We start from the raw sequence: 13,145 nt of genomic DNA, 5'->3' as shown, positions 1-13,145 counted from the left end.
TAGATACGATGCTTAGCGAATCGATTCTTTGGGCACTGCCACAGCAGATCTTGTCATTAAATACAGTGCTAAAATTTATGGCTGCCCCTTTTTTTATTTACGAAACAAAAACAAAGACCGCATAGACTGTCCGGCCTCTGTCGGCAGTAGCGGATGACAGCTACCAAGGGGAAAGGATGCGTTCGCCTCTATGGTGAGTTGAGTTGAGTTTCTATGGCGGTTGAGTTTCGGAGGTAATGGAGTTACTGCTCCATAATTAAATATATTAAATGTTGATTAATTAATTTACGCCTGCATATCCTTCGGTTCGGGACTATTCCGGCCCGGGTCGGTCCATCGGTTGAGCGATGGTGATGACGATAATGATGATGATTGTTGTTATTGATGCGAGGTAAAGAACCGGAATGAAAGTATGATGGTGTCTGCGCGTAACCATGCAGGATGGAATTGAGAAATGATATCTGACGGGATAGAACGATAAGTCCACACCCGATGACACGCTGGAAGGGAAGAAAAGGGAACAAAACACTGTGAAACACCCTGGGGCAAACATACACTACCTACGTGACTGGAATGTATGCGCCCAAAATAGTGTGCCACTTCAAGTAAAAATGTTTATTTTGTGCAATACGCCATCAGTTAGATTGAAAGCAAAGAAGAAAGGAGTAAACCACAGAAAAAGGTTTAGAAAAACCAAAACCGAAACAATGTGTGGTTACCAAACACAGCTGAGGTCATCTTAGGAAACACGTTGGCAGTGTCAATTCCTTTTTCCAAACGAATTTGCAGGGTTGCAGTTTCATCATCCTTTACAAGAAAGCAACAGTCATCGTGTCGATCGCGTGGGCTAAACAAAGGAAAAAGCTCACAAAAATGCACTCACTCGTACGGGTTCAGCTGAGTCAATTGTATTTCAATTCTATTTATGGAAATCTTTACTCTAGAGCACATAGAGCACTTTTTACGAGATGTACAGACCACATAAAAACAATGCATAAACAATGTCTCCGGTGGGAAGGTAATAGCTCACTTAAAATGATTCGTGTGGCATTGCCAAGAAACATATCGAATGATGGCGCTTTCTTAGATATGTGACTAGATGTGAGACAAAATCGGGGTTATGCTTATTTCCATCGTTTCACCCTTTTCTATTTCCATTTCAAAAATTCAAATACCAAGACCGGGAGATAGAGACATGCGGCTTCCTCGAAAAGGATACTCCCTCCTGGGCCGCCTTCCACATCGCGTTCTTCCTTAGCTCGTACGTGGTCCCGCTCATACTGATCAGCGTCCTGTACATGTGGATGTTGTCCCGACTGTGGCGAAGTTCGGTCGGCGGTCGTTCGGCCGAATCGAAGAAGGGCAAAAAGCGCGTTACCCGGCTGGCGGTGATTGTGGTGGCAGCGTTTGCTTCATTATGGTTTCCCATACAGGTATGTGTACGCGATTGATGCGAGGGCCGAGATGGACGTGGAGAGGGGTTTCAATTGTGTGAAGGTTGTCATGGCATTAGAGCATTTTGGGGTGGAAGGATGCAGCATGGTGGTGGCAATAGAAACACAAACACTCATACAAAGTGTTGAACAATGGAGTGAAAGCAGGCGAAGGAAGTGCCTTTGTTAAAGATTTTACTTGCCAGCAGCTACCACGTTACTGTCTACGAAAATGAAACCACGAGAAAGTATTGGATGTGGAGCGGTTGGAAGGTTTATTATCCATTGACAAAATGGTTCCGTACAATGTTGAGTAAAACTTCCAACCAATGCTGTCACAAACATTTGTTGTGATAGGAAACAAAAGAAGGAAACATAGCTGAGGAATCGGGTGGCCTCGAATTATTTCGAAGTTATTTAAGCTGAGGGTGAGTGTCGCTCCGAGGTGAAGTTGAATTGATCTGGGACATTTAGAGCTGGAACATTTTACTTGCAAACAATTATCAATTCACGATTGCCACTGCCATCTGCATCGCACTGTTTTTAATTGTGCGGGAAAATTGTGCCGCACTGAAGACTGGGGAAAATGGTAGGTTTTAAGCAATATATAGACATAACCAGTACACGTCGTGCTGGTGCTGGCCTAGCCGATCATGTGAAACGGAAGCATGGCATGGTTCTTTTAAATTCATTCTGTGAACCAATTCAAGCACGCCGGCAATTCGTATCATCATTCGAATGCCCGTTACTATACAGCCATAGCCATAAACCAGAACAACCGGCTTTGGGTCATGAACATGGTTGAAACCCAACAAAAAACTACCCCATAAAATGGCTGGCATCGTTGCTCGATCGTACAGGACGCCGTAAATTCCCCCCTCACCCACTACCGAGTGTACCTAAACCCAAGCGAACGGAGCGAAACATTTTTGAGCCCCTCATTTAATGGGCCGCTTTTACAAACATTATCTCAAACGAGGGGCGTCACCACTACCACCAAGACCACCAGTACCAACACCGCAATGCAATTGCTCGATCGCCTACATCCTTGTGTATTTGTGTGTGTGTTATGTAATGTAGGATACTAAAACGGTAGGCCGTATCAGGAACCGGTATGCGTTGTTCATTCCATAGCTGACCAGTCGCGTCGGCTCAACCTTTGGGACGTACCATTTCCCAGTATTTGATACTTGCTTACCCAAACCCGTCTCTGATCTTCTGGCCTCCCTGAGTTAAGTGGTTTAAGTGCAGCAACTTGTAGTGAAATACTTCGCATATTTTCAAACTATATTATCCACATCATTGGAAACAATGATCCTGTGATTGATTTAGATGTCCTTTCCTGTTGTCTATTGTAAATAATGTTAAGTAAATAAACACATGTAATAAATATTTTTATAAAAAAAAAAAAAAAAACGCGTATGCAATGTGTTTAATAAATTGTATCAAATCAAATCAAGGGATCCTTAGCGTGACGGTGCGAATCAGATCAAGGTGCCGTGATTGATGGATGACCCGAAATGCTGACAAGCGGACTGTGCTGGCATGCGTATGAACTGACCCCGATTGCATTTGATTGATACTGCTCAGTGGGCGAGGTTAGGTGAGTGAACAAAGCGACGAGGGATACAAAATTCATAATCATTCAGTAGAGGCTTGGTGAAATGTGTAATCGATTGTTGTCTGAATTATTAATGGTTTACAAAGGGATTTACTTGTGTTTAATGGAATGATTTACCGACCGTGGCTGAAGGGGTGAATATTTCTGCTTCACAAATAGAAATGGAACTACAACCGATGATCAATTGCACATGCCGATTTAAATGCCCTTTGATCGTTGAATTAAAGTACATTTCAGTGGCAAACGTGTTGATATTTCCTGGAGCACAATTCTTTTGAACTCTTGTTAAATCGCTTGGAATAAAACAACGAAGGTACATTTTGATAAAGGAATCATAAAAGTAGCTTTTAACCGTTGGTAACCGCAACGTTTAGCTAAATCATTACAAATCGGTACCAAGAGCTGCTAAGCTTTACGCAATTGGCTAATGCTCTGCAACAAATGTTTGGTTATCCTAGCATAATTTACACACTTCCGATTGAAATACTCCTAGAACAGCCAAATGTATTGTATGTTCTGGCTCGCCACTGGGCTACACATGGCACAAATTTGATTTCGACTATGCACAACCATTCAGCCACACAATGAAATGGTACGTACTCGCTGGATTCGCTGTGACCAAAGTAATCTAATGGATGGAAACCCCCGTGAAACGTTGTTCCGTTTTCTTTTCGGTTCATGTACCATCGGGATGATCACCACTATCCGAACTGCAGCTCCGAAACGACCCCGTGGCCCATTGCGTATAATATCATAACACTGAAGAGCACGAGAGATCCATTAACAGCTTTGCAAAATGGGCAAAATAATCTGCATACGGTTGTGTGTGTGGTTACGGTTGTTGGGTTTAGAGGCCAAGAGCGTGCATTCAGTATTTATGTATTTCATTCCATTCCATTCTATCAACCAGCCAAATATTGCACTTTGAACTATTTCTGTGCGAGGAACGAATCAATTTACCTTAGATGAAAACAGCATGTGCATAGCTTTGGTTATTTGGTGCATAGCTGAGCGGACAAAAACTTTTTTTGACCAGTTTTTGACAGTCACGACAGAAATCAGGTCATGAAGGCTGACGAATCAAGTGTGTGCAAGAGAAACATGTGAAAAAGATCCTGAGAATATTGTACAAAGCTTATTAATATTAATTATACTCATTCAGTGTCTAACCCGCTCTCAAATTGCAGCCATCAGTACACGTGCTGTGCTACATAGTAAGGCGGCAATCCGCTTGTCATGAGCAGTGCTCGACATGGGGGACGGTACTCTACCGTACCAGAGTACATTATCCCAATTTCAATTTTATGCCTCGAAGGAACGAGATGCATCGGACACCATGTAAAAAGGGGGTCAACATGTTACTGCACATCACGCTGTAAAATCAATCTCATTAAAATGATAATTGCTTTGCAGCTTCCACTAAGGGCAGTTGAAGTAGTTCGGAGTGTTATTTTATGGACGTTGGTTTGCTTTTGATAACGCAACACAACTGTTTGCAGATGGTAATTTGTTCAAAAGGCGGTCGTACCGACACCACAGTGTGATGTTCAGCATCAGTTGGAAGTGGAATTGAGAATCTTCACCACAAATTTTACGACACTCCTTATTTTTGTCCAATGCTCCACGTTGCGTCATATGGGAAGACAACTTCTCTGTTAAAGGGTCTGATTTTCTTTTCATTAATTTTCTCTCATTCTATTTCATGTTTTCAGGTCATCCTGGTCCTAAAGAGTGTGGACGTCTTTAAACCAGACACGCATTTTAAAATTTCACTACAAATCGTCTCGCACGTGCTGGCATACACGAGCTCCTGTATAAACCCGCTGCTGTACGCGTTCATGTCCGAAAACTTTCAGAAAGCATTCCGTAAGGTAGGTTTACATGTAAGGTACCCCTTGAGGTTAATGTGGTAGTTTTTTGTTGGTTCCTGCTATCGATCAGATTTGTTCAGTTGGTTCCTCTTCGCATTAGACACTGGGCATAGGGAGCTGAGGTGTTTTCATCGTTATTTTCATCGTCTGTGGTTTAGTTGTCGTGACTAGTCATCTCACCGCGGGGAGCCATTTGTCATTCCATTATGTTTTGCTGGGTAAGATTGCGGTACCAGCGTTGGCGAGCTGTGAGAAGTTGTATCGTTTCGCTCTCTCCCCCGATTGGATGAAACAATGTTCTCTAGTACTGTGGTTTATGGTTTGCGGTTGTTCTCATCTTCACTTGCTAACAATCTCCTTAGGCGTGGTGCTTTATTTTATTTTTTTCCCTTCCAAACATGTCACGGTACATGCTATTTTTTCCTTTGGAAAACATGGATTCCAAGATAAGTCAAGACCGGAAATGGTGACAATGTTTTAGGGTATTTTCTTAAAAAAGAGATACCATGGAGAATACATATGAGTTTCACTGTGTCAATACAAGCATTCACGTTTATGTTACTTTGCTTCTTGGAATGTTTGTTGACAGTACATTTGAGCCTCCGTAGAATGTAAGTTTATTTTGCAATCGGGTTTTGATTTTCTTTCTTCGGGGTAAAAAAATCTGAAATGATGTTGTTCTGTGCAGTTGGTTAAATAGCTTCAACATACAATTGTTTACTTTGGAGTTTGTTTTAATGAACACAATATACCTATGCGGCGAGACGAATCTCGTAGATCATGAAAAATTTTAAGGCTGTCTGTAAATCAATACATTAAGAAGAGATGTTTCCATGATGGATAACAAACGTACAGACTATGAATTACTCGCCCTAGGATATTGACGGCTGTATGGATGTTACACTGTGTAGAATATTACGTACCGAAGATTTTATTCACTCTTTTCAGTCCATCAGAATGTATTTCTTATTGAACACAACCTTTTTCCTCTGAAAGTCGATCGTTGAGATGTTCGAGCATGGTACAAATCAATAACAAAGATGAAAATGTTTACGCACACGCATGTTCTTGGCATGTTGTTTATATTTCGTAAGGAACTCGAACCTGGTGCCCTATTTATGCTACAACCTGTACCATTCTGAACCTAAGAGATGAACTGCAATTGGCAAAAAAACATCTTCATCAACCAACGACATCAAACATTCAAGTAAAATCATTCCCATGTTTCCCTTTTTCTGCCATTAAACCTGTGTCCTTTTCCAAAGCAACTAATGTGACATTCGAGGAAGACGGGTAAAGTTTGCTCACGTGTTTTTGCCTTCGTGTGATGAGTGTGTTTTCCGGTTGACGTGACCGGAAACAGAATTGATTCTCATCGATACAACTGGACCACCGAGGCTGGGGAGAGGGTCGATCGTTCGGGGCTAATTTGCATTTTGCAGCTTTTGCAGTTGGATGGAGCCTGTGTCAACACATGGCTTACGGGTTGTATTTTATTGGTCAGCCTGCAAAGGGTCGTAAAGGGAGATGATTGCTTCAAGGAGAAAGTAATCAACCTGATCTCTGTGACAGGAGTGAAATGTTACATTAGCTGATAAGACACAAACCGTATCGAATGGAGCTGACAACGCAAACACGATAGTTTTCAACACTGAACAAAGGATTTTGATTAGCATCTGCAACACACTAGAGAAATTTACTTTAAAAAGAAAGAACAAACATACTAATGCCTAATAGCCGTTGTGCCGTTCTTGGCGTATATTCAGATTCACCAGAACTTGTGCAAAGATTAAATTTATGACGAATTCCAATCATGTTTGCATCCGACACACTTACCACGAACTGTTGACTGTTGTGTTTGAATGTCAAATTGCGGAAATTGCAGTGCCTGACAGTTGGCTGACAGAAGAAGCGCAACGTATGTCGAATGAAATTATGTTGCTTTCGTTCGTAGAAATGTGGAGTGATGTTCATTGGATGGCTTTTGAGAACAATTGCCGGCTTAGAGCTCCCTGCTGAGAGTTGAACATGTGAAAAGCGGTAGTTTGTTTCATGCAAGAATAAAGCGGACGCATTTGCAGTGTGCTCCCAGGCTCTTGGTGATTTCATTTCCGGTCTTGTTGTGTGAGGTGACATTCTGATTACGTATGCTCATGGCAGTTCGCATCGATGAACGGCATCTGATCTCAATCATGTTATGTTTGGACTTATCCGCACTGGGTTTGCTCTGTATCATTCATCTCTGTACCGTATCCAGCTCAACTCATTCCTATCAACCTTTCGCTTCCCTCCACAGCCTGTCTATCTTTTCAAACCGTATTACACTTTTAAGTTTAGAAACAAAACAAACTAACCTGCCGTTGATAGTGTGCAGAAGTGGAGAAGCAATTTTCTTTCGGCTTCAATATTTGGTTTTACTCTCAATGGCTTTCCATCGATACCGATTCAGTTGATCATCATTTTCCAAATACTATTTTTGGCACGTAATCTAGAACGATTGCCGCATGGCAAAAGGGAAAAGTAAAACAAAAACCATACGAACGTCATACACTTAGTTTAGTTTAGTTTAGTTTAGTTTAGTTTATTAATCGATGGACTATGAAGCCCTCTCGAGTCAAAATTTGTTTACAATACATTACATTAGATAACGAACAGAACATTTATATATTGTTATTGTTGAACGCATTGCGAACACTTAAAAGTGAAGTCAGTTCCGTTATCGTCATTCCAGGCTCATAAATATCGTTAGCTGAATTTAATAGACGGCACATACAAAGAAGGGGGTTGCGAGAGCCAAATGTTGTTCGGGTTTCAGCGACTGCCAGCATTGGTCGGCGACGGAGTATTCTGGCAGGAACATAGAGGTGAATCCTTGAAAGCAGCTCGGGACAGTCGATGGTTCCGTTTAAGATTCCCGTGATAAATGCTAGTCTGGTGTGCTCAACACGTTCGGCGAGAGGCGGGATTCCAAGCAGCAGACACCTAGTTCTGTAGTCGAGACAGAAGATGGAAGATGGAAGATGGTCCTCGGGCTCACGGATTTCACGATAGATTTTAGCATCATCTGCGTAGAGTAGGCAACTATTATCCGGGAGTGCCGTGCACAAGTCGCTTATGTAGAGCAGAAACAACAGAGGCCCCAGGTTGCTGCCCTGGGGTACGCCGGAAGAGGCACCGATAGATCTAGATCTAGACTTACCCGCTCGTAGTGGTTCTGCGGTATTTCTGGCCATTTGAAATTGTTTATTTGAAAATTGCTAAACGACCAGCGGAAAAGGCCGCCTTTGCGAGGTGCGAACTTACGGATGGTGCCCGTGTAACGGACGTTTTGTTTATGTGCGCTAGAGAGAGAGAGAGTGTGTGTGTAAATAGAGTCGTAACATCAAACGATTGCAGCCAGACGGTGAAACTTCTTTGAGTCTTTGCCGAGTTGGCAAGGGCTTTGATTTTGATCATCGTTTCTGTCATCATCTCAATTGAGCTATTCAGTATGGCAGTTTTGCTTCCAATTCCTTTCATTAGAGTGTTGTGTGTGTAAATCTATGACCTGATCGCATTGTTAGTCATACGTGTTGCTATCGATTGGCAACAGCAGATAGCAGCTACTTCCTGTCAACGTACAGAGTTGATATATGATGCAATTTAGCTTGGCGCACAGGTAGTAAAAGCTTGTTTGGTAAGTTCCTAGAAGACGACAAATAATGTTCGGGTAAATAATAGAATGATAAACAGAATATTTTGCCGTTCGGTGTAGGTTTGGTGGGTCAAAGTTTTGCATATAAAGTTCATAAGTCGCAAACCAGTTGCTTGAGTGCTCTATTCTCTCCAAAAGGTCACACTGTCGCTGTAGCATCAGTTTGAACAACAAGATACTGACTTGCAGCGAACGTGTGTTGATCTCGGCAGCCGTACACGTCATCACTGCTCGTAAGCAAGATATTTCAACACCAGAAAAATGTGCAATGTATCCGATGTCATGTGCATTCATGGCTGACGGCCACCCCAAGGCTAGAGAGATTCGTTGGTGTATTCATACTGCTCGCACCGACGGCAGTATGCAGCAGCATTGGTGTGGCATTCGAAACTAGTGTTGGGAATTTCGTTAAAAAAAAAGGAACGGAACGGAACTAGTTCATTTTTCAAAAAGAACGGGGAAGAAAGTTCATTTTTCAACGTGAACCTGGGGTGCAAAAGAACCGACCCAGAGCTTCGAAGCCAAACTGTCTTCCAGGGGGGGGGGGGGGGGCTACCACTAATAGGCTTGGCTATCAGTAACTTATTAAATGCCCATAGCTGGATAATCATCCCGGCGTATGGGGGCTGATGTTATTGAGTGCTACGAGTTGAAGATTGTATCACGAGATTGACTAATTATTTGAATCGTTTACAAGATCACAGCACTCAAACGGTTTTCGAATGGAACAGAATGCTTCAAATCGAATGGCCAAATATTGGAATCATGCCGAGTGCCAAGATCATGTGGACATCGTGGCATTAAAAATGAATACATTTTATTTTTCGTTGTTCATACTCGCATATCATAATACATCTTTTCCAACCCGTTCTGCCATATGAGTACTAATTTAAATTTTATAATAGTTATTTGTCTAGTTTAGACTAGCTAAATTATAACAAAAAGTAGAATAGATGTTACAAATTGCACCATAATACCAAATGCAACACCCTTTTTGGTTTCGCTTATCACGATTTTTATATACGATACGCGACGAAGTGCGATGAATATTCCTGTGAGCATGGGAGAGTGCTCAGGCAACACATACTGTATGCGAGAAAGAGTGAACAGTTATCTTGCATGCAGCAAGCAACAGCCGGACAAAGCCGGTTTTTTCAAAGAACGGAACGCACGAACGATAGCACCTTGCTAACAATATTGAAGTGGCAAAGACCGGAACAGAACGGAGTGAACCGAAAGAACGAATTAAACGGAACGGAATGAACGGAAAGAACGGAATGAACGGAAAGAACGAAATGAACGGAACGGAACGGAATGAACGGAATGAACGGAACGGAATGAACGGAACGGAATGAACGGAAAGAACGGAATGAACGGAAAGAACGGAATGAACGGAACGGAACGGAACGGATTGAACGGAAAGAACGGAAAGAACGGAATGAACGGAACGGAACGATTTTGTATAAAGGATCGGAACGGAACGGCCTACATAAAGAACGGAACTTTTTTACTAGGTTCGGACCGGAACGGCCAACACTATTCGAAACAGCTGCATTCGTGCATTTGTTGCCACACGATAAGCGTACTGTTTTCTTTTGTGCTAGGAAAATGGGAAACGATTCAACGAACCAACGATGAAGACATTTTCACTGCACAACATCCGAGTTCGTCCGGTCAGGTGGGAAAAGGTAAAGGAATTCCAGCATCGAGGTGTACCAGCCCGAAGCAAATTGTCGTGCGAGCTCTCTGTCTGTTTTGAAATGATTTCCCGAACGATTAAAGGTTAATGGAAACGACGAACAGGATAAAGCGAAGTGTTGACCGCCCACGGTCAGGGATGGTGGTTTTGCGTTGTTTTCATCGCTACTCACAATACCCTGGGAGCTCCCGGTCAAGGTCAGAGTGTGTGTGTGTGTGTCTGTGAAAAGGCAAATGAGAAATTTTCGTATGATGGTAAAGCTGTCAGCAACGACGTGTTGCAAAGCGTAGTGCTCAGTGTTGTGTTCAATGCAGCGAGTAGGCGAAGATCATTCGTTTCATACCGTGCGTAGCTGTTTGCAAGAGGATTTTCAACCTACCCATGTCATGAGAGTTTCAACAGCCTTTGTGCAGCATAAATAACCCTTTTAATTTATATTTCGAGCGTATTATCACTTTGCTTTAAAAAAACATCATTCTTTTCATATATCTATAGACTTTCAAATGAATACAGTGGTAGATTGTTGCCAAAATAATAACCCGTTCATTTATCTGTCACATTACCAACCTCCATAGCATTTAAGTGGCAGCCATGTCATCGCAAACATCCGGTCCAGAGTTTATTCCGTAACTGAAATATACTTTTGATTGCCATACTGTATGTTTGTCGGTTGCCGTTTGAATGTCACACTTCTATGTCACGCTGTTTTGGAACTTGATATAACTTGCGTGACAGTTAACGCACCAGGGCGAAGGGAGAGTTTGTTGGCCTAGCACACTAGGAAAATCGTTCTGAAGTGTATGATCATTTTGGCAATTTAAATGTCAAATGGATGAATGCTACATACGGGCTCGTTCCTTATCTCACATTTAAAGCTGTCAAATAAACACAAAACTTTAGTGAGTATGTATTCCGCACGAAAATACATATTTCACGAGAAATACATATTTCCAAAACAATGTCACTGAAAAGATGAACACGTTGAAGCGGAAAGATGTGGCTGTGCTTAGTGCATTGTTTCCTAAAATTTTAAAATTATGGCTACAACCAACTGAGGTGAAGTTTAAGTTACTCATGAGCTTCTATAGCCCTTACCAAGGCATGCAATAAAAGACGACACTTTTGTGCTTGTTACACTACAGATTTTTTCCCACTTCAATAAAAGCATATCGCAATATTATCGTCTAGGAAGGGAAGTTGGAGAAAACAGAACGTGTACTATATTTTGGCTGTCAAGTGACCCTAGGTGGTTAGCTGTTTCGAGAATGTTTAACATACTTGAACTTGATTTTATGACCAAGTGACACAGACAAGCATTGCTAGCGTTCCACCAACACGAAGCGATCGCCCGTACGCGATGGTGGTCTTTGAGTGACCTACTTTCCGATAAGCTATTCCTCATTCTCGAGAGTCATTACCTTGCGCCATCATTGTTTCTCCCATTAGTCGGCCTTCTCTGTCATAGGAGGGACCAGTGTTGATAGGCACAGCAGCGGGCAGTGCCATCTCTTCACCATTCTCACCACTACCACCATCACCATCATCACGCTGCTGCAAGACACATTTCCGACACTTGCCGGCATACCAACCCCGGACTACCGTTGTCCGCCTGACCGCTTCCCAGAGCTAACACACTGCTGAACCACACTGGTGGGACCCGATGTTTAACCTGATAAATATTTAATACGAGAGTCATTTCTGAGCCCATAATGTTAAAACCATGGCGAATGGGCTGCCGGATGTGGCGTTGGCGTGGCATTTTACTGCAGAACGCCAGGCCCAGAAAAAAGGCAGGCGCAAACTGATCAGCCTGCAACCACTCACGGCCAAAAACCACCTTAGAACGGTAGTGACACAATGCCGAAACGAGACCTCACGCTTTGACCGTCGCTTTGGCCGCTCGAGCGTTGTGGGAGGTGGCGATGGTTTGCTAAATCGTTTTCATCGGAATGAATTTATCCTCCGCGCTCGGTCGGAAAACTCGGCTAAAGTGCTCCAGCACTGCACTCAGCGGGGAGAGATCACCATCGTTTGGATTATTTACGAGTAGACGATGGCGTGTCAGGGACTGTGGTGGTTTGCGTAGTGCAGAAAAGGCTCCAGGGTGCCTGCAATCTGCCAAAAGATGGTTTCAATTTGGCTTGTTTTCTGATGCAGCCGTAGATCTATCTCGAGATGCCCGCAGTGCTTCCATGTTCGAAAGTTAGCTGCTAGATCATCTTGTGAATGTTTCATTACAGTGACCATGCTTTTATGTCTGTCATAGAATTGCTAAGGAAACATGGCATCATGAGTGGATAATCTTGGTCTTCGCCGAAATGTAAAAATCAACCAATTTGTGCCAACCTTATGACAAATTTTGGTAAATCATCCATTTCCCATCGAACGAAGCTGTTGCATGTCTGCTGCCGCCCATTCGAAGCATGAATTTGCATACTTTTCTGTGCGGTTGGGTTTCGCTCACGTCATGAAACAATGGATTAATGCGACAGGTACGGCGGCTTTTCTGGATTGCAATGACGGAACGTCTCCCATTTAGGCACGCACGCAAAACGAATCTCGGCAGGACATTTGTATGCGATGTTATTTCATAAAAACTGTTGGTTTTGTGTACCACAACACAGTACCGTATCGGTTCGTGATCAAATCCATCCGAGTATGGATTAAATCTAGCTCTGTCTTATTCAATGATTGGTTGAAAACATGCGTGTATGAGATTTACTTCTAATAAAACACAAACTCCATCCGTATCATACGGTATGAACACGTGTGTTGCGTCCAGCAACAAAGCTCTTTCTTTCGCGAATTTAAAGTTGAAACATCAGTT

General features: G+C 42.6%; 1 protein-coding gene across 1 annotated transcript; it reads left to right on the top strand.

Moving 5' to 3' along the window:
• The first annotated feature begins 1,138 nt into the window (after positions 1-1,138).
• On the top strand, positions 1,139-5,025 carry LOC120896583 (allatostatin-A receptor-like). The gene is made up of 3 exons (XM_040300797.1): positions 1,139-1,433; positions 4,767-4,925; positions 4,996-5,025. The coding sequence occupies exons 1-3, from the start codon at positions 1,299-1,301 to the stop codon at positions 5,023-5,025; spliced, it is 324 nt and encodes a 107-aa protein (XP_040156731.1). The 5' UTR covers positions 1,139-1,298.
• The last annotated feature ends 8,120 nt before the right edge of the window (positions 5,026-13,145 follow it).

The sequence above is a fragment of the Anopheles arabiensis genome, chromosome 2 (genome assembly GCF_016920715.1).
Source record: "Anopheles arabiensis isolate DONGOLA chromosome 2, AaraD3, whole genome shotgun sequence".
NCBI lineage: Eukaryota > Metazoa > Arthropoda > Insecta > Diptera > Culicidae > Anopheles > Anopheles arabiensis.
Note: the sequence above shows the minus strand (reverse complement) of the source record. Positions and strands in the feature narration are given on the sequence as shown.